This window comes from Mustelus asterias, chromosome 18, assembly GCF_964213995.1.
Source record: "Mustelus asterias chromosome 18, sMusAst1.hap1.1, whole genome shotgun sequence".
In the NCBI taxonomy this organism is placed as follows: Eukaryota; Metazoa; Chordata; class Chondrichthyes; order Carcharhiniformes; family Triakidae; genus Mustelus; species Mustelus asterias.
In genome coordinates, this window is record NC_135818.1 from 25,880,577 (window position 1) to 25,905,222 (window position 24,646).

General features: G+C 43.3%; 1 protein-coding gene across 1 annotated transcript in view; it reads left to right on the forward strand.

The window, feature by feature from the left end:
• rtf1 (RTF1 homolog, Paf1/RNA polymerase II complex component) overlaps positions 1-24,646 on the forward strand; it is a 68,033-nt gene that overhangs the window by 39,301 nt on the left and 4,086 nt on the right. Inside the window, exons 8-16 of the mRNA XM_078233574.1 lie at positions 7,481-7,658; positions 8,128-8,210; positions 10,880-10,967; positions 11,292-11,399; positions 12,551-12,628; positions 15,787-15,908; positions 21,722-21,779; positions 22,999-23,076; positions 23,698-23,796. Of these exons, the coding sequence (XP_078089700.1) occupies positions 7,481-7,658; positions 8,128-8,210; positions 10,880-10,967; positions 11,292-11,399; positions 12,551-12,628; positions 15,787-15,908; positions 21,722-21,779; positions 22,999-23,076; positions 23,698-23,796 (892 nt within the window). The remainder of the gene's footprint in view (positions 1-7,480; positions 7,659-8,127; positions 8,211-10,879; positions 10,968-11,291; positions 11,400-12,550; positions 12,629-15,786; positions 15,909-21,721; positions 21,780-22,998; positions 23,077-23,697; positions 23,797-24,646) is intronic.

Genomic DNA, 24,646 nt, shown 5'->3' on the forward strand with positions numbered 1-24,646 from the left:
TAGGGCCTGGGTGGGATTGTGGTCAGTGCAGACTCGATGGGCCAAATGGCCTCCTTCTGCACTGTAGGGTTTTTATGATTTCTATGAAACTGATAGCCAAGTTCCGCACACATGAGGACGGCCTAAACCAGGATGTTGGATTTATGTCACATTATCAGTAACCCCCACAGCTTGCCTCCTGGACTTGCAGGCTGTCCTGTCAGGAGACAATACACATCTCTTTAACCTGTGCTCAATGCTCCCTCCACCCACATTGTCTGTATCTTTAAGATCTGGCTGGTTGTCGGGATTCGCATTCTAATCAGTATTCTGTAACTTGATTTTTGAGTCTCTGTGCCCTGCTTGAGAGCACATTTCCACTCCATCAGACGAAGGAGCAGCGCTCCGAAAGCTAATGGTGTTTGCTACCAAATAAACCTGTTGGACTTTAACCTGGTGTTGTTAAAACTCTTATTCTGTCATCAAGCCAATTTTGTATCCATTTAGCTACCTCACCCTGGATCCCTTGAGATTTAACCTTATGCAACATCTACCATGTGGTACCTTGTCAAAGGTCTTGCGTCCACGCAGACAACATCAACTGCACTGCCCTCATCTACCTTCTTGGTTACCCCTTCAAAAAACTCAATTAAATTTGTGAGACATGATTTTCCATTCACAAAGCCATGCTGACTGTCCCTAATCAATCCTTGCGTCTCTAAATGCCTGTAGATCCTGTCTCTCAAAATATCTTCCAACAACTTATCCACCACAGATGTGAGGCTCACCGGCCCGTAGTTCCCAGGCTTTTCCCTGCAGCCCTTTTTAAACAAAGGCACAACATTTGCCACCATCCAATCTTCAGGTACCTCATCTGTGACTATCGATGATTCAAATATCTCTGCTAGGGGACCCGCAGTTTCCTCCCTAGCCTCCCACAATGACCTGGGATACATTTCATAAGGTCCCGGGGATTTATCTACCTTGATGCGCTTTAAGACTTCCAACACCACTACCTCTGTAATATGTACACTCCTCAAGACATCACTATTTATTTTCCCAAGTTCCCTAACATCCATATTTTTCTCAACAGTAAATACTGATCAGAAATATTCATTTAGGATCTCACCCATCTCTTGTGGATCTGCACATAGATGACTTTGTTGATCCTTAAGAGGCCCTACCCTCTCCCTAGTTACTGTTTTGGCCTTAATGTATTTGTAGAAGCTCTTTGGATTTTCCTTTGCCTTCTTTGCCAAAACAATATCAAAGAACAAAGAAAATTACAGCACAGGAACAGGTCTTTCGGCCCTCCAAGTCTGCACCAACCATGCTGCCTGACTGAACTAAAACCCCCTACCCTTCTGGACACCATATCCCTCTATTCCCATCCTATTCGTGCATTTGTCCAGATGCCCCTTAAAACTCACTATCGCATCTGCTTCCACTATCTCCCCCGGCAGCGAGTTCCAGGCACCCACCACCCTCTGTGTAAAAAACAAAACTTGCCTCGTACATCTCCTTTAAACCTCGCCCCTCGCATCTTAAACCTATGCCTCTGAATAATTGACTCTCCCACCCTGGGAAAAGCTTCTGACTATCCACTTTGTACATGCCCCTCATAATCTTGTAGACTTTTATCAGGTCACCCCTGAACCTCCATCATTCCAGTGAAAACAAACCAAGTTTCTCCAACCTCTCCTCATAGCTAATGCCCTCCATACCAGGCAACATCCTGGTAAATCTTTTCTGTACCTTCTCCAAAGCCTCCACATCTTTCTGGTAGTGTGGCAGCCAGAATTGAACACTATATTCCAAGTGTAGCCTAACTAAGATTCTATAAAGCTGCAACATGACTTGCCAATTTTTAAACTCAGTGTCCTGGCCGATGAAGGCAAGCATGCCTTCTTGACTGCCTTCTCACCTGCGTTGCCACTTTCAGCCACCTGTGTACCATCCCTCTGCCTATCAATACTTTGAAGGGTTCTGCCATTTACTGTATATTTCCTGTCTGTATTAGATCTTCCAAAATGCATTATCTCTCATTTGTCTGGATTAAACTCCATCTGCCATCTCTCCGCCCGAGCCTCCAACTGATCTATATCCTGCTGTATCCTCTGATGGTCCTCATCGCTATCCGCAAATCCACTAATCTTTGTGTCGTCCGCAAACGTACTAATCAAACCAGTTACATTTTCCTTCAAATCATTTATATATATTACAAACAGCAAAGGTCCCAGCACTGATCCCTGAGGAACGCCACTTGTCACAGCTCTCCATTCAGAAACGCACTCTTCCACTGCTACCCTCTGTCTTCTATGACCGAGCCAGTTCTGTATCCACCTTGCCAGCTCATCTCTGATCCCATGCGACATCACCTTCTGCACCAGTCTGCCATGAGGGACATTGTCAAAGGTCTTACTGAAGTCCATGTCGACAACATCCACTGCCCTACCCTCATCAATCATCTTAGTCACTTCCTCAAAAAACTCTATCAAGTTAGCGAGACATGACCTCCCCTTCACAAAACCATGTTGCCTCTCGATAATATGTCCACTTATTTCCAAGTGGGAGTAAGTCCTGTCTTGAAGATTCCTCTCCAATAATTTCCCTTCTACTGACATAAGGCTCATCAGCCTGTAATTACCTGGATTATTTTTGCTACCCTTAAACAAAGGAACAACATTGGCTATTCTCCAATCCTCTGGGAACTCCCCTGTAGCTAGTGAGGATACAAAGATTTCTCTTGGGGCCCCAGCAATTTCCTCCCTTGCCTCTCTCAGTATTTTGGGGTATATCAGGCCCTGGGGACTTGTCTACCTTAATGTTTCTCAAGAACCTCAATACCACCTCCTTTTTGATCTCAATATGACTCAATCTACACACCCTTTCCCAGTTTCGTCATCCACCAAGTCCTTCTCTGGTGAATACTGACGCAAAGTACTCATTTAATATCTCGCCCATTTCCTCTGGCTCCACGCATAGATTCCCTCCCCAGTCTGTGAGTGGGCCAACCCTCTCCCTAGCTACCCTCTTGTTCTTTATATATGTATAAAAAGCCTTGGGATTTTCCTTAATCCCGCTGGCCAATGATTTTTCGTGACCCCTTTTAGCCCTCCTTACTTCCTGCTTAAGTTTCTTTCTACTTTCCTTGTATTCCACACTTGCTTCGTGTGTTCCCAGCCTTCTACCCTTGACAAATGCTTCCTTTTTCTCTTTGACTAGGCTCACAATATCTCGTTATCCAAGGTTCCCAAAACTTGACATACTTATCCTTCATCCTTACAGGAATGTGCTGGTTCTGAATCCCTAACAACTTACACTTGAAAGCCTCCCACTTGCCAGATGTTGATTTGCCCTCAAACATCAGCCCCCAATTTACATTCTTCAGTTCCTGCCTAATATTGTTGTTATTAGCCTTCCCCCAGTTTAGCACCTTAACTTAAGGACTACATTTTTCTTTATCCATCAGTACGTTAAAGCTTACTGAATTGTAGTCACTGTTCCTGAACTGCTCTCCTATTGAAACGTCGACCAACATGGCTGGACTCATTCCCCAATACCAGGTCCAGTATGGCCCCTTCCCTAGTTGGACTATCTACATACTGTTTCAAGAAGCCCTCCTGGATGCTCCTTACAAACTCTGCCCCATCCACGCCCCAGCACTAAGTGAGTCCCAGTCAATATAGGGGAAGTTAAAATCTCCCACCACAACAACCCTGTTACTTTTACACCGTGCCAAAATCTGCCTACATATCTGTTCCTCTGTCTCCCGCTGGCTGTTGCGTGCCTTGTAGTAAACCTTGTAGTTCATTGTGACTACACCCTTCCTATTCCTGAGCTCTACCCATATTGCCTCGCTGTGTGACTCTGCGAGGTGTCCTCCCGCAGTACAGCTGTGATATTCTCCTTAACCAGTAGTGCAACTCCCCCACCCTTTTACATCCCCCTCTATCCCGCCTGAAACATCTGTATCCTGGAATGTTAAGCTGCCACTTCTGTCCTCTTAACCAAGTCTCTGTAGTAGCAATAACAACATAGTTCCGAATATTAATCCAAGCTCTAAGTTCATCTGCCTTACCTGTTACAGTTCTTGTATTGAAACAAATGTACTTCAGTCTACCACACCCTCTTTGATTAGCAACCACACCCTGCCTGCTCTTTCTCTGAGTCTTAGTGGCCCTACTCTCTGGTTCCCCTTCAGTTAATTCACCTTTGCTTTGGCTCCCACCCCCCTGCCAAACTAGTTAAGTCCTTCCGTGACATTAGCAAGCCTGCCGGCCAGAATATTTATGCCGTTCCAGTTTAGATGCAACCCGTCCTTCTTGTACAGGTCCCACCTGCCCCGGAAGAGACCCCAATGGTCCAGATATCTGAAACCCTCCCTCCTGCACCAGCTGTTTAGCCATGTGTTGAGCTGCACATCTTCCAATTCCTAGTACAGGGAGTAATCCCTAGAGGTCCTGTTTTTTAACTTTCTACCTAACTCCCTAAACTGCATTCCCCTTTTTGCCCTCCTGATTTCTCTCTTAACTCTACTCCTGTACCCCCTATACTCTTCAAGGGATTCACTTGATCCCAGCTGCTCTATGCACGTCATGTGCCTCCTCCTTCCTCTTGACCAGGGCCTCTATATTCCGAGTCGTTCAGGGTTCCCTACTTCTACCAGCCTTGCCCTTCACTCTGAGGAATGTGCTTACCCTGAACCCTGGTTAACACACTTTTGAAAGCCTCCAACTTACCAGACGTCCCTTTGCCTTCCCACAGAGTCCCCCAATTAACTTTTGAAAGTTCCTGCCTGATACCATCAAAATTGGACTTGCCCCAATTTAGAATTTTAACTTTTGGGCCAGACCTATCAGTCTCCATAGTTATCTTGAAACTAATAGAACTATGGTCACTGGTCCCAAAGTAATCCCTCACTAACACTTCTGTCACCTGCCCTTCCTTATTACCCAAGAGGAGGTCAAGTTTTGCCCCCTCTCTAGTCAGGCCATCCACATACTGAATGAGAAATTCCTCCTGAATACACTCAACAAATTTCTCTCCATCCAACCCTCTACTACTATGGCTGTCCCAGTCAATGTTGGGAAAGTTAAAATCCCCAACTATTTTTCTTGGAGCTATCTGTACTCTCCTTACATATTTGCTCCTCAATTTGCCGCGGACTATTTGGAGGCCTATAGTACAACCCTATCAAAGTGATTTTCCCCTTATTTCTCAGTTCTACCCATATAGACCCTGGATATTTGCCCCCTCAGTACTGCTGTGATGTTTTCCTGAACCAAAAGTGCAACTCCCCCTCCCCTCTCACCTCTTGTTCTATCTTTCCTATAGCATCTGCACCCTGGAACATTGAGCTGCCAGTCCTGTCCCTCTCTTAGCCATGTTTCAGTAATTGCTATAATATTCCAGTCCCATGTACCCATCCATGCCCTGAATGCATCTGCCTTGCCCGTCAGGCCTCTTACATTGAAATAAATGCAGTTTAATCTGGACTTCTCTTGCCCCCTGCTATGCTTTTGCCTGATCTGTGGTGCTAGGATTACTGACACTGCCTTTACTATTTAATGTGCTCTCTTTAACTTCGGTGCTGTCCTCAACCTTCTCTTCTGTCTCCCTACTGCTTTGGGTCCCACCCCCCCTACCAAACTAGTTTAAACCCTCCCAAGTGGCTCTAGCAAATCTCCCCACCAGGATATTAGTCCCCCTCCAGTTCAGGTGTAACCCATCCCTATTGAACAGGTCACCCCTTCCCCAGAAGAGATCCTCTGCACCAGCTCTCAAGCCACGCATTCATCTGCCTAATCTTCCTATTCCTACTCTCACTAGCAAATGGCACCAGTAGTAGTTCAGAACTTACTACCTTCGAGGTCCTGCACTTTAGCCTTCTACCTAACTCTCTCTATTCACACTTCACTACCTCATTCCTTTTCCTACCTATTTCGTTGGTACCAATATATACAATGACCCTGGCTGCTCATCCTCCCACTTAAGAATGTCCTGCAACCGCTCAGAGACGTCCTTAATCCTGGCACCAGGGAGGCAACACACCATTCTGGAGTCTCAATCACGGCCACAGAAATGCCTATCTGTGCCTCTAACTAGCGAGTCCCCTATTACTACTGCTCGCTTGCTCTTTGCCCGATCCTGCTGTACAGCAAAACCAGGTGTGGTGCCACAGGCCTGGCTGCTGCTGGTATCTTCCCCTGACAGACTATCCCCCTCAAAAGTATCCAAAACGGTATACCTGTTTGAAAGGGGAATAGCCACAGGAGACACTCGCACTACCCGCCTACCTCTCCTGGCGGTCACCCATCTACCTGACTGAACCTGTGGTGTGACAATCTCACTGTAACTAGTGTCTATCACACTCTCTGCTTCCTGTATGCTCCACAGTGCATCCATCTGCCGCTACAACCGAACAATGCGGTCTGAGGAGTTGTAACTGGCCACATTTCCTGCAGACAAAGTTGTCAGGTAGACTAGATTGCTCCCTAATTTCCCACATCTGGCAGGAGGAGCATACCACTGCCGTAACTGCCATACCTCCCTTACACAGGTAAAAGGATAAGAGAATCTCAACTCACCTTTCCCTTGCTTGTGGTCCTCCTGACGTCTTTTTTTGGTTAGAGAAGGAGGTAGGGAGGGAAACACTGAAGTAGTGTTTGGGGTTTAGCTGTCCCTTTTCAACAGCTCCTCCATGCCCTTGATGGGAGGGCAGTGAATTTGGACGAAAGACAGCCAGGGAGTAAAGATGAAAATTGAAATCAGCGACAATGGGTTGGCACCCAATGCAGAGCCTAATGGAGGAAAATAATAAAGATATCTTGGTGTTGGATCTGACAAATAAAGGAGAGTTGATGGAAGGTAGCTGGGGAGACTTCCGTGAAGGCCATGGCTAGCCAAGCTTCATTTCACATCAGCAGTAAGGCTGGGGAGATTGTAAGAGCCTTGTTCACAAGGGAGTCGCACTTGATGATCTTCCCGCGGATCCAAGGAACCTGTAGTGTTTGGGGTGAGGAGGATGGGAAAGAGGTTGTTGCGGGCAACATCCAGCAAGTACACTGGATGGGAATGACAGTGCGAGGAGGGGACGGGCTGGTCAGCCCTGTAGAGTATGCAAGAGAAGCATGGAGCATATCTGAGCTCTTAATGAAAGGGCCTGTGATGGTGACAGGAGAGAAAGAAGAAGGAACTCTAGTGATGCTTCTATTATTTTGTGCACATCTTTGAGAAGTAGTGATGTGGTTTTGTTAATCTAGATTTGTATACTGACAGTATAGTGGTAGGACAATTTCAAACCCAGAAGCGATGTGAAGCTGAACCTGATTCTACCCTCACCACGCACATTTAATGGATTCAAGGGAAGCAGTTGGAAGAGGCAACCTGGTTGATATTCTGTGATTGGAAATGGTGTTGTGATACTTGCTGTGTCGAGTGCTAATATGAGAATTTCAGTTCATTGTTGCTGAGATTAACTTTGTTTTTATTTGGACAGAAAAGAGGAAGTTCCAGCCAAGTCACTTCCGGTCACTTTGCCAGAGGAACTCAATAAAATCAGACTTTCACGATATAAGCTGGAGCGATGGTGTCACATGCCCTTCTTTTCCAAAACAGCAGTTGGTTGCTTTGTCCGCATTGGCATTGGAAACAGCAATGGGAAGCCAGTATACAGGGCAAGTATGGAGTTGTAGCTGATGGTGTATTACATCAATGTGGTGCTAAGATGAATGATGGTCAACGTCTAGGGTCAGTATGCAGCAGGATGTAGTCGCTGCCACACACCTTTCACCCTTGTACCACTCCGTGCTTTCTCAATTTTTATGTCACTGTTTCATTCATTTCATGGTCATGCTTCTCTGAATTTTCCTTCTGGACTCTTAAGTAACACATGCTTCCTTCCTCCTGTCAGCATCGTCACTCAATTGTAGTCAAGACTTATTGCACCATGTCTGCTCTATCTTACTTCTTACTGAAACTGAAAAACTCACTTTAACATTCCCTACAGGCTTTTGAGATGCAAGCTTGGCATTAGTTAGTTCATCTCTTTTACTGTTGTCTACCCTGGTGTACCCTGCAATTAAGATTCCTGACATACGCTAGTACATGCGTGGTTGGTAGTTGTAAATATATCTTTGTTTCCAGGTCGCAGAAATCACTGGTGTTGTAGAAACTGGAAAGGTCTATCAACTGGGCAGTTCAAGAACAAACAAAGGCCTGCAGTTACGGTAGGTACCAGGAAGGGAATGGTCCCTTCATTCCTATTGAACACATTTTATTCTGCCAGCTTCTTTCCAGTGCTGCAAATTGCTGTAAATAATTGCTGGTAGAGTGTGGTTTGATGGATAGAATCAACTCTCTGATCCTGTAATAGAGTAACCACTCCTCACAAATCAGCCAAATCACTTTAGGGCAGCCTAAAAGTAAATTTGGTATTGCAGCCAAACTGAAACCGATCCTTCACCAAAAATAGGCACAGATTCTTTGCAGCTGAGATGAAGGAATAATGTAATGGGGTGGTTAAGGTAATTAGAGTTAATAAGGTAGATGGCGAGAAATAATTTCTTCTAAGAAAATCCAGAACAACAGGGCGTAACCTTAAAATTAGAGCTAGGCTGTTAGGAAGGAACTTCACACACAGGATAGTGCCCCCATTATCACCCATAAAAAGAGCTTTTGAGGCTGCAGAGCAATTGAAAATGATGGAATGGGGCTTGAGGGGGTGAATGACCACTTCCTGTTTATGTCACAAAAATCAGAATCTGAAAACAAATCTGTAAAGTAATTAGTTACATTAAATATAAAAATACAATGAGCACTGATCCTTGTACTTCAAACCAAACTTCTTAACTGAACCTTCTTTGTACATCCATTTAACTCAAGTTGGTTACTTATCAGAAATTGGAAGATTAACCACTTGGGCTGAGTACTATTTCAAAGATTTGTATAAGGGTTGAGATTTTTCGTGCTCTCTGCTTCTGTCAAGGATTTCCCTTAAAATCTTCTCTTACTGGAGTACTACATCTAAAACTCTCCCTGAACAAAGAAAAGTACAGCATAGAAATAGGCCCTTCGGTCCTTCCAGCCCATGCCAATCATGATGGCCCTAACTAAACTAAAAGAAACCTTCTGCCCTTGCTGGGTCCATATCTCTCTATTCCCTCCATATTATGTACCCATTCAGATGCCTCTTAAGTGTTGCTAATGTGCCTGATTCCACCATCACCTCTGGCAGTGTATTCCAGGCACCCACCATTCTGCATGAAAAACCTCCCTTGCGCATCTCGCTTGAATTTTTCCCCTCTCCCTTGAACATGTGCCCCCTTGTAATCCCTGGGGAAAAGCCTCTGACTATCCACCCTGTCTATGCCTCTCATGATTTTGTAGACCTCTATCAGGCTTCCCCTCCGCCTCTGTCTTTTTAGTAAAAACAATCGTAGTTTATTCAACCTCTCCTCATAGCCAATGCCTTTGAGATCAGGCAACATCCTGGTGAACCTTCTTTGCACTCTCTCCAAAGCTTTCATGTCCTTCTGGTAGCGTGGTGACCAGAACTGCATCAATACACCAAATGCGGTCTCACTTTTAAGAGTCATTGAAACTCTTTTAGCCTGCACAGAATTTCACCTGAACCTTTGCACGAAAGAGATGTTTTCTGCAGCAAGCTTTTTCTAAAACTAAAATTCTGTTCGAGACCAGAGCCACACCCATTATCTGCTCATCCTTGTAATTGAATCCTGTAACCCTTTTCTGATTGTTTATCTCCCAGGCAACTTGGCCATATGATCAGTTATTGGAAGCAAGGTGCTTTCACAGAAATCATGGAGAGGAACCTAATTCTTAAAGGGCACATCCCCATGACATGAAATGTAGTTCTTTTTCCCCTCCAAAAGCACATGGATCAACACACATCCCCTCTCAAAAAAAGACATGGCTGAAGTAAGGGTTTAAAAAAAATACTGCGCATTTTAACATCATAAACTCATGGCACCTATCTTGTATGCGATCAACACAATAATCCCCTCTCCATAGTTCGTTCAATTGTGATCCCAGGTCCTAAATCCAAAGGTGATAACGTCTAAGCAGATGGAGAGATTGACCAACACTTGTAGCATATAAATAAAGTTTATAAGTTTCGGTGTTCTACAGCAGCTGTACATATTTTTGACAGTTTCTCGGAACTTGGGACACAGGCAGAGAGTAAATTCCTCCTCTTGATCCATAAATTTATCTTTTATATATACAAATAGTCTTTTTACTTCAGGCCAATAGACTAACTCAAAGGGACCGAAACCTGTTGATTCATGACTTGCATCCCTAATTGCAAACAATAAAAATGAAATTCATCTATCCAAGTCCTTTGGATATTCAAGGGAATAAGCTTTGATCTTTGTTTTTAAAGTTTGATGGCATCTTTCCAATGCCCTCGTCATTGTGGGTGCAGTTGATTTAAGTTGTTTTATTCTTAAACTGCACAGAATTTCTTGGAATACCCATGAAACAAATTTTGAATCGTGGTTGGATTGAATTTCGCTGGGAAATCTATACTTGGTGAAAAACTGAATTCACCTTTCATTTACCATCCTCGCAGTAATATTTTTTAAGGGAGGGATCTCTGGGGACTTTATGGTCAAATCCATGATAGTGTGGTTTCGGGCAAGGATCCCACAGATTCACTAAATGATTCATTGAAACTGAATATAGGGATCAGTGGAACTGGCTTAATTAATGGCTGGAGTTTTCCAACCATTTGACATGTGTGACAAGTCTTGCAGAAGTCAACCGCACCAATTTCAGTACTTCCCGGATTAACTGCAAGTAGCAGTGATACAAGTACAGTGATACAAGTCCACCTACTTTTGCCTCTTTTGATAAGTGTGTTTTTTGTCTTTTGCAGACATGGCTCAGATGAACGGGTGTTTCGTCTCGAGTTTGTGTCAAACCAAGAGTTCACAGAAACAGAGTTCATGAAATGGAGGGAGACGGTGAGTTGTGGGGGATTTGTTAGTTTTGGTTTTGTGTATCTAAAATGAAGAATGTGATGGAATTGTCGCAGTTGGTGAGCTGCAAGACCAATGTCTTAACACAACCTTGTGCGCTGGTACTGGAAAGATTTACATGCAAGATAGAAATTGCTTAATGACATTAGGGCCCCTGCTACAAAAGCCTTTGGAAAGTATACAGGGTAACTGCTGGTTTTCAGCCCTGCTTATTGCTCAAACCGGGTTGGAGGAATTATGTTATGTAGTCCCAGGGCAGCAAGTCCAGAGTCTCATCAAGATAGCTTAACTTGAGTCCCATTATTACAGATAATGATGGGAGGAATGCAGTTACCAACCATGGATGAAGTCAACAAGAAGGAGCAGCAGATCAAACAGGCACTGGAGTACAAATTCAATGACCGTGACATTGAAGAGGTATGTTACTTATCAAGAGCCAACTCGGCGGGCAAAATCATTAAATGCCATTTTCAATCCCCGTTATTATTTGGTTTGTGGTTAAATGCATTCCACTCAGGTGAAATCCACACTTTACCCATTATCCCCATCAAAGAGATTACTAACCACTTAATGATTCCTGGTCATTTTATGAAAGGGTGCAGCAGAGTGCATTGCCAACGTTGTGTCTGACCTTGTTCCATATTTCACAGTATCTACTGTAGCCTCTGAGATTGCAAACCTAATGCTAGAGTTAGAGCATTTCATCCTGTTGGTGTGAGTGGTTCATTTCAAGTTGGTCCCATACAACCAGAAGATGGTATAACCTCCATTGGTCTGGGCTTGATTTGACTCTGAGTCAAAAGGTGACTGACCAATGTTTAATGCATAAGTTCTTGGGGTTGCTACTGCAACATTAAACTATTTGAACACATTGTAAAACATGTGGACCGCAAATAACAGTCAGATTAACATGTTTTATTAGACTTGACAGAAAAACAGGGATTATGGAATTCTCCTGGTTTCTATACCTCAATACTAATACAGGTACTGAATTTACGAACACAAGGCTCAAAGGTGGCACGTTGGCATAGTGGTTAGCACTGCTGTCTCACATCGTCAGGGACCCAGTTTTAATTTCCGACTAAGGTTACTGTCTGTGCGGAGTTTGCATGTTCTCCCCGTGTCTGCATGATTTCCTCCGGATGCTCCAATTTCCTCCTACAATCCGAAAGACGTACTGGTTAGGTGCATTGGCCTTGAAAAATTCTCCCTCTGTACCTGAACAGGTGCCGGAGTGTGGTAACTAGGGGATTTTCACAGTAACTTCATTGCAGTGTTAATTTAAGTCTACTTGTGATACAAATAAATAATAAATTTTGTGAGGAATGAAAAAGTGTTGGAAAAGCTAAGCAGGTCTGGTAGTATCTGTCGAGAGTGTTAAATTTCTGAGTCAAATTTGAAACTTCAAATTGAAGTGTTGTGGGGAATTGACTATTATGAGAGACTATTTGGACAATGGAGATTTTGACAATATTTAGAGAAGCTTAACACTTGGTGGAGCTGTCAAAACTGAGAGTAATAGTCATGTTTTTGCCCTTGTTGAGCAGTTCTGTTCTGTTCTGTTGCAGATTGTGAAGGAAAAAGACCGATTCAGGAAAGCACCTTCCAATTACGCTATGAAAAAGACTCAGCTTATGAAAGAAAAGGTGAGTGACATGATGTATATGTGGATGTGTGTGTTACTTTTTGTACATGGTATGTCACTCAGTTTGTCTGGGGTTTGGGGATGCAGGGATAATTGGGTTGTGGAGCAAAGGATGAAAACAGGAAAACTAAGTGGGGTGATGTGAGGATAGATGAGATGGAGGGGAGGAAAGAGTAGAGGATGTAGAGAAGAGGAACTATCTTCTAAAGGGACCATCTGGATTGATAGTACCTCAGCTTGAGAAGTTTGTTTGGGATGTGAGTTGACCAAGGCTAAGAAGGTCAGAATAAGAGTATAGACAATTTTTAAAAAATCGTTGCTGGAAAACTCATCAGAGACTGGGGGTTAAGGGGTGGAAAAGATCTGTAGGGCTTCCAAACCCAAGTGTTGTAATCATGTAAAGTTGGGATTAGAGGTCGGACTAGGGGCACATAATTTGGTTTGAACTTTGAAGTCATTTATCTATTTTTATACTCCATTATATATTTTCATTATAAACGTCTGCCCTCGCCCTCCATTGCATTAAATTTAAAAGCTTCATCTTTGAATCTCTACACAGCCCCACTGTTTTCCTTCTCTAACCTTACACCTCTCCCAGCACTTTTGTCTTCCGATCCTGCCCTTAGTTTCATTCTTTGGAACTCCTTCCCTAAACCTCTTCGCGTCTGTTTATTTCTCTCTCAACCTTTCAAAACTTTTTCAAAGCCCTCCTTTCTAACCTGGCGTTTGATCACCCTGTCCTCATGCCTTGCACTCTGGTTTGCATTCCCCTTCCACTCACTTTAGTTTGTGCAATACCTCAGGACATTGAAGTATTGTGTAGATGCAAGTTATAATTTGCTTTTACACCAGAATTGTGTGGTTTTGTAATGATGAGTGTGTTACAAATGTAACTTTGTATTAAAATTCAGGTAATGATGGCCCCTTCTTGCCCCCCCACCCTTGTCACTTTGGATGACAAACTGTTTATTTTTACTGGAGGCTGAGCTGTACTCGCGCGGCAGTACCTTTGGTGATCCACACAATGTGTTGGTAAATTAAACTCTCTCAAGATTCGCTGTACATCTTTTGTCAGGTGGTTTGTGAGAAATTATCTTTTCTTTTTGTGCCTTACTTTGTGCAGTGCCACATTTTGTCACTACTGTTGCACCAGTTCCTCCGGGTAAGTTGCAAATAGTTATGTACAGGAAAAGACTAAAGCACCGCAGACAGGCTTTCCCTGAGATGTTTGTTGTCTCTCTGTCTTCACCTTCTGCCCAAGATTGTGGCTCATCATTTCTAAGGAGCTCAAGCCTCTGGCACAGATATTCTACAATCGTAGAATCCCCAGCTCTTGAGTTATTTGCTCTCAACCCCCGAGGTTAACCACTCTTTCGTAATGAACTGTTTGCTTTATTGGTATTGGGGTGGGGAGAGAAAGAGGCCTGTAGGAAAATTGTGGAAATGAAGTCAGATTAGCTTGACTACTTTGTGTTGGCACCGTCAAACTTTTATCCTGATGTTTTCAGAAAACTCATTTTCTCAAAATTGCATGTGCTAGTGTTGATACGTTCAGATGCCTCAGTTATCAGGGAACTAAGCTGAGAGACAGGAGACGAGGCTATTAAACCAGGTCAAGAGCTATCTTGGGAACCAAGCTGAGGGGCATAAAATGGCCTTTTGCAGTCTAACAGATAATTTGTGTTACACTGCTTTCCTTGGATATACCTGTCCAAAACACGGCTCCTTATGGCAAGTTCAGTTTGTTGAAGTGAATCTTTTGCAGAGAATGACAAAAGACCCCAAGTCGCACTCAAATCAGGTCAGTGGTGCTGTAAGATGTTCCATTGATTAAGGTTTGCACATGACAGAGAAGTTTTTCGGGTCTATTGGATAGAATCACAGATTACTACAGTGCAAAAAGAGGTCCTTCGGCCCATCGAGTCCGCACCGACACATGAAATGTCCTGACCTGCCCACCTAATCTCACTTAACAGCACTTGGCACATGGCCTTGAATGTTATGGTATGCCAAATACTCATCCAGTTACTTTTTAAAGAATGTGAGGCATCGTGCCTCCACCACCCTCCCAGGCAGCGCATTTCAGACTGTCACCATCCTCTGAGTAAAAAGGTTTTTCCTCAAATCGCCCCTAAACCTTCCACCTCTCACTCTTAACTTGTGTCCCTTCATAACTGACCCTTCAACTAAGGGAAACAGCTGCTCCCTATCCACCCTGTCCATGCCCCTCATAATCTTGAACACCTCAATCAGATCGCCCCTCAGTCTTCTCTGCTGCAATGAGAACAACAGAAGCCTATCCAACTTCTCTTCATAACTTAAATGTTCCATCCCAGGCAGCATGCTGGTGAATCCCCTCTGTACCCCTTCTAGTGTGTTCACGTCCTTTCTATAATGTGGCAACCAGAACTGCACACAGTATTCCAGCTGTGGCCTCACCAAAGTTCTAAACAACTCCATCATGACCCCTCTGCTTTTGTAATCTATACCCCGATGGATAAAGGCCACCCTATTCACCTGCCTTTCTGCCTTCAGAGATCTGTGGACAAACACGCCATGGTCCCTTTGTTCTTTGGAACTTCCCAGTGTCAGACCTTTCATAGTATACTTCCTTGTCAAATTTCTCCTTCCAAAGTGCGTAGGTTGTCAAATTGCACAGAATTATCAATTCTGTGAAGCAATGTTCCTTGTAATTTTTTTGTTCCTTTCATTTCAGTGCGAGGCAAGTTTAATTTTTTTTTGCATGGCTGCACATATCTGTTATCTAAAATGGGGACATCTTGTGAGCAGCTTGCGCGATGCTTGTGCATCCAAGCATGTGCACATCTTAGAGGAGACTGGAATCCCTTTTGCAAAATAATGAATAGACACTCATTTTAAAGCCATGGTGAGAAGGGAAGCTCCATGGCTGATGGGGAGATTAGCCCCCCTCGCACTGTAGCACAGAAATGCATTCAGGCTAGTTTCCCCAACTGATGCTCCTTTATGTTCTGAGCACATCTTTGTTTGTTTAGATAGCCATATGATAGTTTCCCTGCCAATTCATGTTACAGCTCTTGGTCAGAGTCTGTCTTTAGTTTGGAGTCTTACAGTACCAATATATACCGATACCCATTATCTCCACTCTAGTAATCCCTCGTTCCCTCCTTTTCTCTTAAGGCAATGGCAGAAGAAGCGGGTGAGCCAGATAAGGCACGACAAATCCAGGATCAGCTGAATGAACTAGAAGAACGGGCAGAGGCCCTCGATAGACTTCGCACCAAAAACATCTCTGCCATCAGGTGTGCCTTTCACAACCTCAATCAGGATGTCCCCAAAGTGTGCAGTTGTACTGTAGGAAATATGGCAACCAATTTGTATACAGTAAGCTCCCACAAGCGCAAGTTAAATAATTGACCAGATAAGATGTTTGTTATATTGGTTGAGGGATAAATGGTCTGGACAACCAGACTCCTCTCTGAATAGTGTCATGTGTTGTTTTACACCCACCTGAGAAGGCAGACAGGGTCTGGCTTTTAACGTCTCATCAAATGACCTCATTTCTGACAGTGCAGCACTCACTCAGTTCCTGCTCTGGGATGTCTACCTAATTTGATTTTTTAAATTTGTTCTTGGGATGTGGCAATACCAGTATTTATTGCTCGTCCCTAATTGTCCCCTAGATTTTGGTGGTGAGTTCCAGAACTTTGACCCAGCAGCAGATGCATTTCCAAGTCAGGTTGGTGAGTGGCTTTGAGGGGGAACTTACAGGTGGTGGTGTTTCCATGCATCCACTGCCCTTGTCATTCTAGATGGTAGAGGTTGCAGATTTTGAAGGTGCTTTTGAAGGCAGCATAGCGAGTTGCATCTTCTAGATGATGCACGCTGCCCCAGTGGTGGAGAAAGCGAATGTTTAAGTTACTGGATGTGACGTCAATCAAGAGGACTGCTTTGCCTTGGATAGTGTTGGACTTCTTGTGTTGTTGGAGCTGCACTCATTCAGGCATGTGGAACATATTCTATTACACTTTTGATTTGTGTTCATAGATGACTGGGAAGTCAGGAGGTGAGTTACTGCAGAATCCCAAGCCTCTGACCTCTTGTAGCCACAGTATTTAATTAGCTGGTCTGGATCAGTGCCTGGTCAATGGTAACTTGCAGGATGTTGATGGTGGGGATTTGCTGATGTAAATACCAGTGGATGTCAAGAGCAATGGTTGGATTTTCTCTTGTTGAAAATGGTCATTGCCTGGCGCTTGTGCAAAATGTTACTTAACAGTCCAAGTCTGAACATTATCCAGATCCTGCTGCACATGGCTTCAGCATCTAAGGAGTGTGGATGATGCTGAACACTGATATCATTATTAATCAAACCATCGATAACCTCATGTTTGAAGGAAGGTCGTTGATGAAGTAGCTCAAGATGGTTGGCATAGGGCACTATAACCATAGAATCTCCACAATGCAGAAAGAGCCCATGTGGCCTATCGAGTCTGCACCAACTCTCCAAAAGAATATCTCACCCAGAACCTCCCTTCCATTCTATCCTTGTAACCCAGCCACGGCCAACACAACCAACCTGCACATCTTTGGACTGTGGGAGGAAACCCATGCAGACATGGGGAGAACGTGCAAACTCCAAACAGACAGTCTCCCGAGCCCGTAATCGAACCCAGCTCCCTTGCACTGAGTGGCAGCAGTGCTACCCACTATGCTGCCTATCTTGAGGAACTTCTACAGTGATGTCCTGGAGCTGAGATGAATAGCCTCCATCTTTCTTTGGTCATGACTTCAACCAGTGGAGAACTTTCCCCCGATTCCATTAGCTCTCGTTTTCTTAGTGTTCCTTGATGCCACGCTTGGTTTAATGCTGCCTTGATGTCAAGGCAGATACTGTCACCTCACCTGCTCAAGTCTGTGGAGAGGGGCTTGAACCACACAATCTCCTGACTCAGCCGGAAGAGTGCAGCTCATTGAGCAATGACTAACACCTGAACTGACACTGACTGCACTGGAGGAAGTTATTTAGAAATGGAATGGCTCCAGGCCTCTCAAACATTGTGAGCAGCTGATACATACAGAACAATAAGGACCTAGCTTGTAACCCTCACCTGTAGCTCAAATCAAAGTTCGTTAATCTCCATGCTAGGTTACAGAAAGGATAAATCAGCCGCTATACTCAGTCCTGATTATCTAATGAATCCTGCAAGGAGGTCTATGTGGGGACATTGGACAAGGACAGTACGGGGCTTGACTGTGATGGCCTTGTCCCCAGTTATTAAACCCAGAAGCACTTGCTGCTTAGGGTACTAGTCTGTGACTAAGGATTATGAAATCATACCCCAGCATCAGCCAATGTATTCACAGTAGAAAAAGAGAATGAATTAAGTGTCAAAAATTCAGTATTTTCTATGAATAGTCCATGTGAACTCATGTCCAGTTAAATTCATCTGCACTTTTGTAACATAGTTACCTATTTAAACCTACTTCCTTTAATTTGTTGCAGTTTTCCTGAGTATTGACTACCCACTGCCCCCCACCCACCCAAATTTGGTGTTGTCTGCAAATTTAGAAATTGTGTTTTTAGTCCAAACTTCAGATTGTTGATGTAACTTGTGAACAGCTGTGGTCCCAGCACTGATCCTTTTGGAACACCACTTCCCACCTTCTGACAATCTGGAAAAAACTATTCTACACTCCCATTCTCTGCTTTCTGTCTTGAACTAGTCAGACTCCACATTCTCTGACCTTTGTTAGGCACTTTATGAAGGTTTTTTGAAAATCCAGGTAAATTACATCAGGATAACTATTGTTTATTCTGTTATTTCAAAAACACAGGTTTGGTTAAGTAAGATTTTTTTCCTTTTGAAACCCACGATTTTCGTTATTTTTCCTCATTTGAGGTATTCTTGTGTTCTGTCAATTAGCAGGAATTCCATTATTTTTCCTACCACTGAAGTTCAGCTAACTGGTCTATAACCAGGCTTAGATCTTCCAAATAGCGGTAATGCTGTCCTTGAGGTTTTTCTTGATCTGACGATACTACCCATTTCTTCAGGGATCTTCTCTCCGGCTGCAGCTGGAATGGGCTGCGCAGCATCTCCTGGGAGCATAGTCCAGTGAGCGTAGTAGAATTGGGGGAAAAGAGGCTGTGCCTCCTTTTTATTGCAGTAGTTCTGTACTCAAAGTCCAAGTCCTTTTAATAAATGAATGAATGGGCTAGTGAGTGGGTGAGTAAAGGGAAACTATGTGGATGAGGGAGGGCTAGTCAGGTCTGGTCAAGAGGGGTAGTCAGGTGATGGTAAGAGGGGATTAGTTGTGGAGCTGTCCAGCTGTTAGACCAGGTTATAAACTGAGACATTTCCCTAGTAAGTACTCAGGTAAATTGTGTGTTGCTAACCCAAGTGTCTACCCATCAAGGCTAGGCAGCAGGGAATCGGCCTTTCGGAATTTTAAACTTCCCAGGCAATTCCCCTGTAAGACTGCATGCTGGGCCATAGGATCCTGACATGCATCTCCTGACATATATCCTATCTCCGATCCAGCGACAGGAAGATTTGGGCTGCTCTGCCCCTTTGTATATAAGAATTAAGCTAACTATCCACCAATCCTCTGGCGCTATATCTTTTTCCAATAAATTATTAAATATGATTAGTAATGCCTCTACTTTCTCTTCCCGAGATTCTTTTAAAATATGTGGAATCAATCCATCTGCACCAGGGGCTTTTTATTCTTTGAGTTTTGTGTATTTTATGCAATATATCCCCTTTTTATTTTGGATGCACTTATCTCATTGCTCGTCTCATCATGCACTACCATGTCTCCTTTTTGCATCTTCCTGGTAAATATCAGAAAATTATTATTTTTTTACCGTCTCTTCATTGTCAGAATGACATCTGGGCTCAAAAGGGCAGATTATGGGGACAGGTTGCTTAGATTAGGCTTTATTTGAGAGAATTAAGGGGTGATTATAGAATGCTACATCAAAGAAAAAGGACATTCGCTCCTTTCCACTGTTCCTGCCCGTTAGAAAGGTTTTAATAAATGTTCTCATCAAAACCCTTAATTTTGAATATCTATCAAATCTCTTCATAACCTTCTCTGTTCTAAAGAGACAGCTCAACTTCTCGTGATGGAATTGAGATCTTGCACATTTAATTGAAGTGTTCAAAACAATTAAAGGTTTGTCACGATCTTGGATGAGAGCAGTTACTTTTTTTTACAAAGAAGAAATCTGGTTATTTACTGAAGAATGAAGCCACAAGATTTCTCAGTTTAAAACAGAAGAATTTTTATTATACAAACAAAGCAAACACAATATTATCTTGGGTATTCTCCAATGCTCTAAAATCCAGTAGGTTAAAGATGAATTAAAAGGTAAATTATGGTTAATTATGTTATACATTAAATGGCAGGTACAACTAAGACACATCTTGAGAGTTGGCTGAGCAGTCTGCTCAGTGTATCAAATGCAGACTTGGAGTCCTTCAAAGTTTTGTTTTCCTCATGAAGAATTTCAGCAACTCTCCTAGGAGTTACCTTGATCCCCAGCCAACGTGAATGCAGAACCAACCTGCATTCTATGGGCACAGACTTCACCAAAAATGGCACACACTTGCAGAACCTCAACTTTGTGTGGATGGCGTAGGTGGTCCAACACTAGATTCAAATAACACAAAAACAGCTGCAGTGACTGAGTATTTGCTTATTCTCAATTTCTGGATCTCGCTTCTGTCGTCTTCAGCTTGCCTGTACTGCATCACTGTAATCATCAGCCTCGACTGAGCTTTGATGGCTCTTGTCTCCTTTTATATAGTTTCAACCACAAGTTTCAGTTTCCAATCTTAGATTCGGTCTTAATTTCCTTCGCAATTGGGAAATGCTGCTTCCTGTTGTTGCTTCCTGTTGCTTGATACTTTGTATATTTTGATTGTAGTTGGCCTAAGTCTTGGTTATGCTGGAAAAGCGGCCTGAAAATCCTTCTATTTCTGTTTCTCATTTCTTCCAATTGGTAGAACTGAACTGAGGCAAACCTTTTCAGGATACCTATGGTTCTTGGCAAAATTACATTGGCCAGCAGACAGTGATTCAAGAATTCAATCATGTTTGTGCTGGCAATATCTTGAAGGAGTCTTAATTATGAGGTATGGAATATAAAAACTGAAAGGTCACACTGAACCTTTGAAAAAAAACCTTGACCTCAATTTGGGTGTTGAGTGCAGTTTGTGGTTCTATGTCCTTGGAAGGAATCTGAGGCTTTAGGGAGGGTAGATGTATGTGTTAATGTTTGGTTGATTATGTTGGTAAGAGTACACAGATGATGGGCATTATTTGATTAAGGACTGAGAGCACATAGTCAACCAGGACACTGGGTAATTTGGAAGCAGAGGTCTGTAATGCTGCATCCAGTGACTAAACCTACTAACAAGGAAGGAGCTGAAACAAAAACAAAGTTCTGGAAAAACTCAACAGGTCTGGCAGCAGCTGAGGAGAGAGAAATGTTCTGTGTCCGTATGATCAAATCAAAGTGAGGGAGAAATGAGAGAATGGTGCAGCTGGAGCAGAGTACAAGGTCCGTGATTGGTGGGAGCTTAGATTGACACAAAGGCAAGATATCAGAATGTGTTAGTGGGAGAACAAAGGTCAACGCTCAGTGAAAGCAAAACTAAAGAACAAGTGGCAGATGGCCCAGAGGAGGGAGGGGGAAGCTTGCTTTGGGACAAAATATTTTGGATATTGTTCTTCCTTTAACACATTCTGATATCTTATTTTACTAGCACCTTCTATTTTGTTTCAGATTTCCAGCATCTGCAGTATTTTGATTTTATTTTGGGGAAAGAGGCATCTTCTTTTGTACTTCACCATCTGTCTTGAATCCATGTAAGAGCCTATTTCACAGGCCAGATGTTGATGCGCAAGGCTTAGTGTCCCAGGTTTTGGGTTGCTGAGCCCAGTTGAACGTGAGGATACATTTTCATCTGGTGGCAAAGCCAACCTTCATTCCAGCCAGTATTTGAAGCAGGCCTTGGAGGTGAATGCACGCCATGCAGAACAGCCAAGTGTTGATTTGTTTCACGAATATCTTCATTAAAATCTTGTTGTTCCTTTCCCCTAGTTACATAAACCAGAGGAACAGAGAATGGAATATTGTAGAGTCTGAGAAGGCTTTGCTGGTAAGTGATGTTCTTGTGTAATTATTTGCTACTGATTCAAAAGCATTTAGTCAAGATGCATTGAAGGCCAGGTGGTCTCTGGTTTAACCCCCCACAATGTGCTGAGATAGCTGATTTCCCATGGGTTAAAGAGTTGGCTTAAGTGCCACTGGATTCTGGGGAGAAAATTAGCCAGGGCTGTAGCTCCAGATCACTGTGATGTTCCTTCATAATTAAATGCTTGTTATTTAAACTCGCTCTTGAAAGATGACCACTTAGTTGAGGGATAAAGGGCAATGAGTACCCCAGATATCCCTGTACTACCAACATCATTTTCAACCAAGGGATGAAAATTATTGATGGTTGGGTTAATTATATTTTGCGTAGACATTGTAATTCTGAAGTAGCACACCAGTTTGAGACAGTGAGAGTTCAATAAGACAATAAGTAAACATTCGTACATGAATGGCTTATTTCAAGTGGCCTGGGAGCCATACCTAGGAGGGCATGGTAGTTTCATTGGATTTGTGACTGACTAGTGCTCTCACATGGAGAGCTGAGAGATGGTCAGCAGTTAAACTTCAGATCAAATTAGATTTACCTCATGTTGGTTCACTCACCACCCACCACAGACCCCGTCTGGCAGGTATGTCCTTCAAGACTCAGCCAACTCAGTCAATTGTGTATATCTGAAGCATTAGTCAGGCTTCTGGGCGGCATGGTTGCACAGTCCAAAGATGTGTGGGTTAGGTTGATTGTCCAACCTAAATTGATCCTAGTGTCGGGGGATTAGCAGGGTAAATGTGTGGGGTCACAGGAATAGGGCCTGAGTGGGATGTTGTTTGAACAGACTTGATGGGCCGAATGGCCTCCTTCTGCACTGTAAGCATTCTATGTAACAGCACCACTGCTGTTTCTGGTTGGAGGGGAGAGGGCTATTGTAAGGCTGGAAAAGGTCAAAGAGACTAAGGGGAGAGACAATGGAGACATTTTAACATGACGATGTCAGTGTTAAGTCTGAGCTGTTGGAGGACCAGGAACCAAGTTGGGTCAGCAAAAATAGTGTGATGAGTGTGTGGGAGTGACTAGTGCTGTGTATGGAATGTGAGCAGCTGTAGTTTGCCAAAATACTGATCAAAAGAAAGGACATGCTATGCTGGTTGCTTTTCACATGAGGAGGTGACTGTTTCATGGAAGGCAGCAGGACTCTTGTTTTTACTACAATCTTCCTTCTTTGCAGGCTGAGGTCCAAAGCGAGAGAACCAAACAGATGGACCCGTTCACCAGGCGCCAGTGTCAACCCACCATTGTCTCCAATGTAAGGTCTCTTTGCAATGTTGTCAGTGGTTATGATTTACGATGCCATCCCTTTGTAGTGCTGTCTGAGCATGAGGCTTTACAATGCTCATTGAGAACTTGCAATGTCTGGTCAGGGAGGGTTAACAATAGTGAATAGTGAGGTTTATTTTTTTTATTCATTCACATGATATAGATGTCACTGGCAAGGCCAACATTTATTCCCACTCCTAATTACCATCCCTCATTGCCCTCAAAGTGGTGACTTGTTTTCTTGAGTACAACTAAGTGGCTTGCTGGATCATTTCAGAGGGCAGTTAAGAGTGAGTCTAGAGTTACATAGGCTCAACCAGGTAAGCGGCAGATTTCCTTCTCTAAAGGATATTAGTGAATGAGATGAGTTTTAACAGCAATCCAGTTTCACATTGCTGTTACTGTTTCAGCTTTGAATTCCCGATTTATTTATTTAATTAGTTACATTTCTCAATTGCCGTGGTGGGATTTGAGCTCATGTCTTTGGATTATTAGTCTAGGCAAGTTGATAACGGATCCAGTACTGCTGCTCGCTCTCTGCTGGGGAAGGGTTTATCATGCTGCCACTTTACACTGGGAAAAGTTTATGATGCTGCTTATGTTTTCTCAGTCGCGGGATCCTGCTGTCCAGGCTGCGATCATTGCTCATCTGAATGCCAAGTACGGATCCGGATCCCAGACAGAACTGCCACTGGAGCTAAACAAACCGGTAAGAATGAGAAGTAATAGGTCACCGTGTGGGGCATATCAGTCAGGGAATGTGGCTTTGACTCTCCATAGTTAAGAGCATTTATAGTTTTGTGATCTGGCAGTTGCTGGGGACTAGTTGAGTGATTGTTTGGACCTTACAGGAGCGAAAGTAGCCCATAGGGCCCCTAGACCCTGTTCTGCATTTCAGTGAGATCATGGCCGATCTTCTATCACAATTCTTTGTTTCTGCCCTATCCCCATATCCTTTGATTCCCTTTGTGTACCTTTAGTTTTCAGTCTCTCCAGTGGCTTTTTCAATCAATGGTGTTATGCTCTATGGGAGCACTACACCCTATTCTGTCAGCCAATTATCCGATGTTGTCACGGTAAGTTGTATCTCCCTCAAAATCACAAGCTGATTATTTGAGACGTTTCTCTCATCAGTACTCTCCTCTTAAGGTGTTGATTCTTCAGGAGCAGTTCCACTGATGCTGCCTTACAATTGGAAGATGCATAATTTTTTGAAAAGGATAGGTAGATCAGAGATCCATAGAAGTAGTTTATGAGAGGCAGTTCTGATGACATTTTGGAATCCAGTATTTCATTAACTTGAAACGTGATGTGTTAAGAGTTGCATGCTTGTGAGGAGCAGATGATTTCGGACCCATGGTTCCCAAAGCATTCCATCATTGGGATTTTCCTCACTTTGTGTCTGTGCCTGCTGAAGACTCATTGATAGAGATTGATTACAATGATTAGTCAATAACTCTCAATATTGTATCCTATGACTAACAGAATGGTAGAAGATGCACTAGATGGATCTTGGACTAATTTTGTCCAGCAATTTCTGTATTTGTAACTGATGTTTG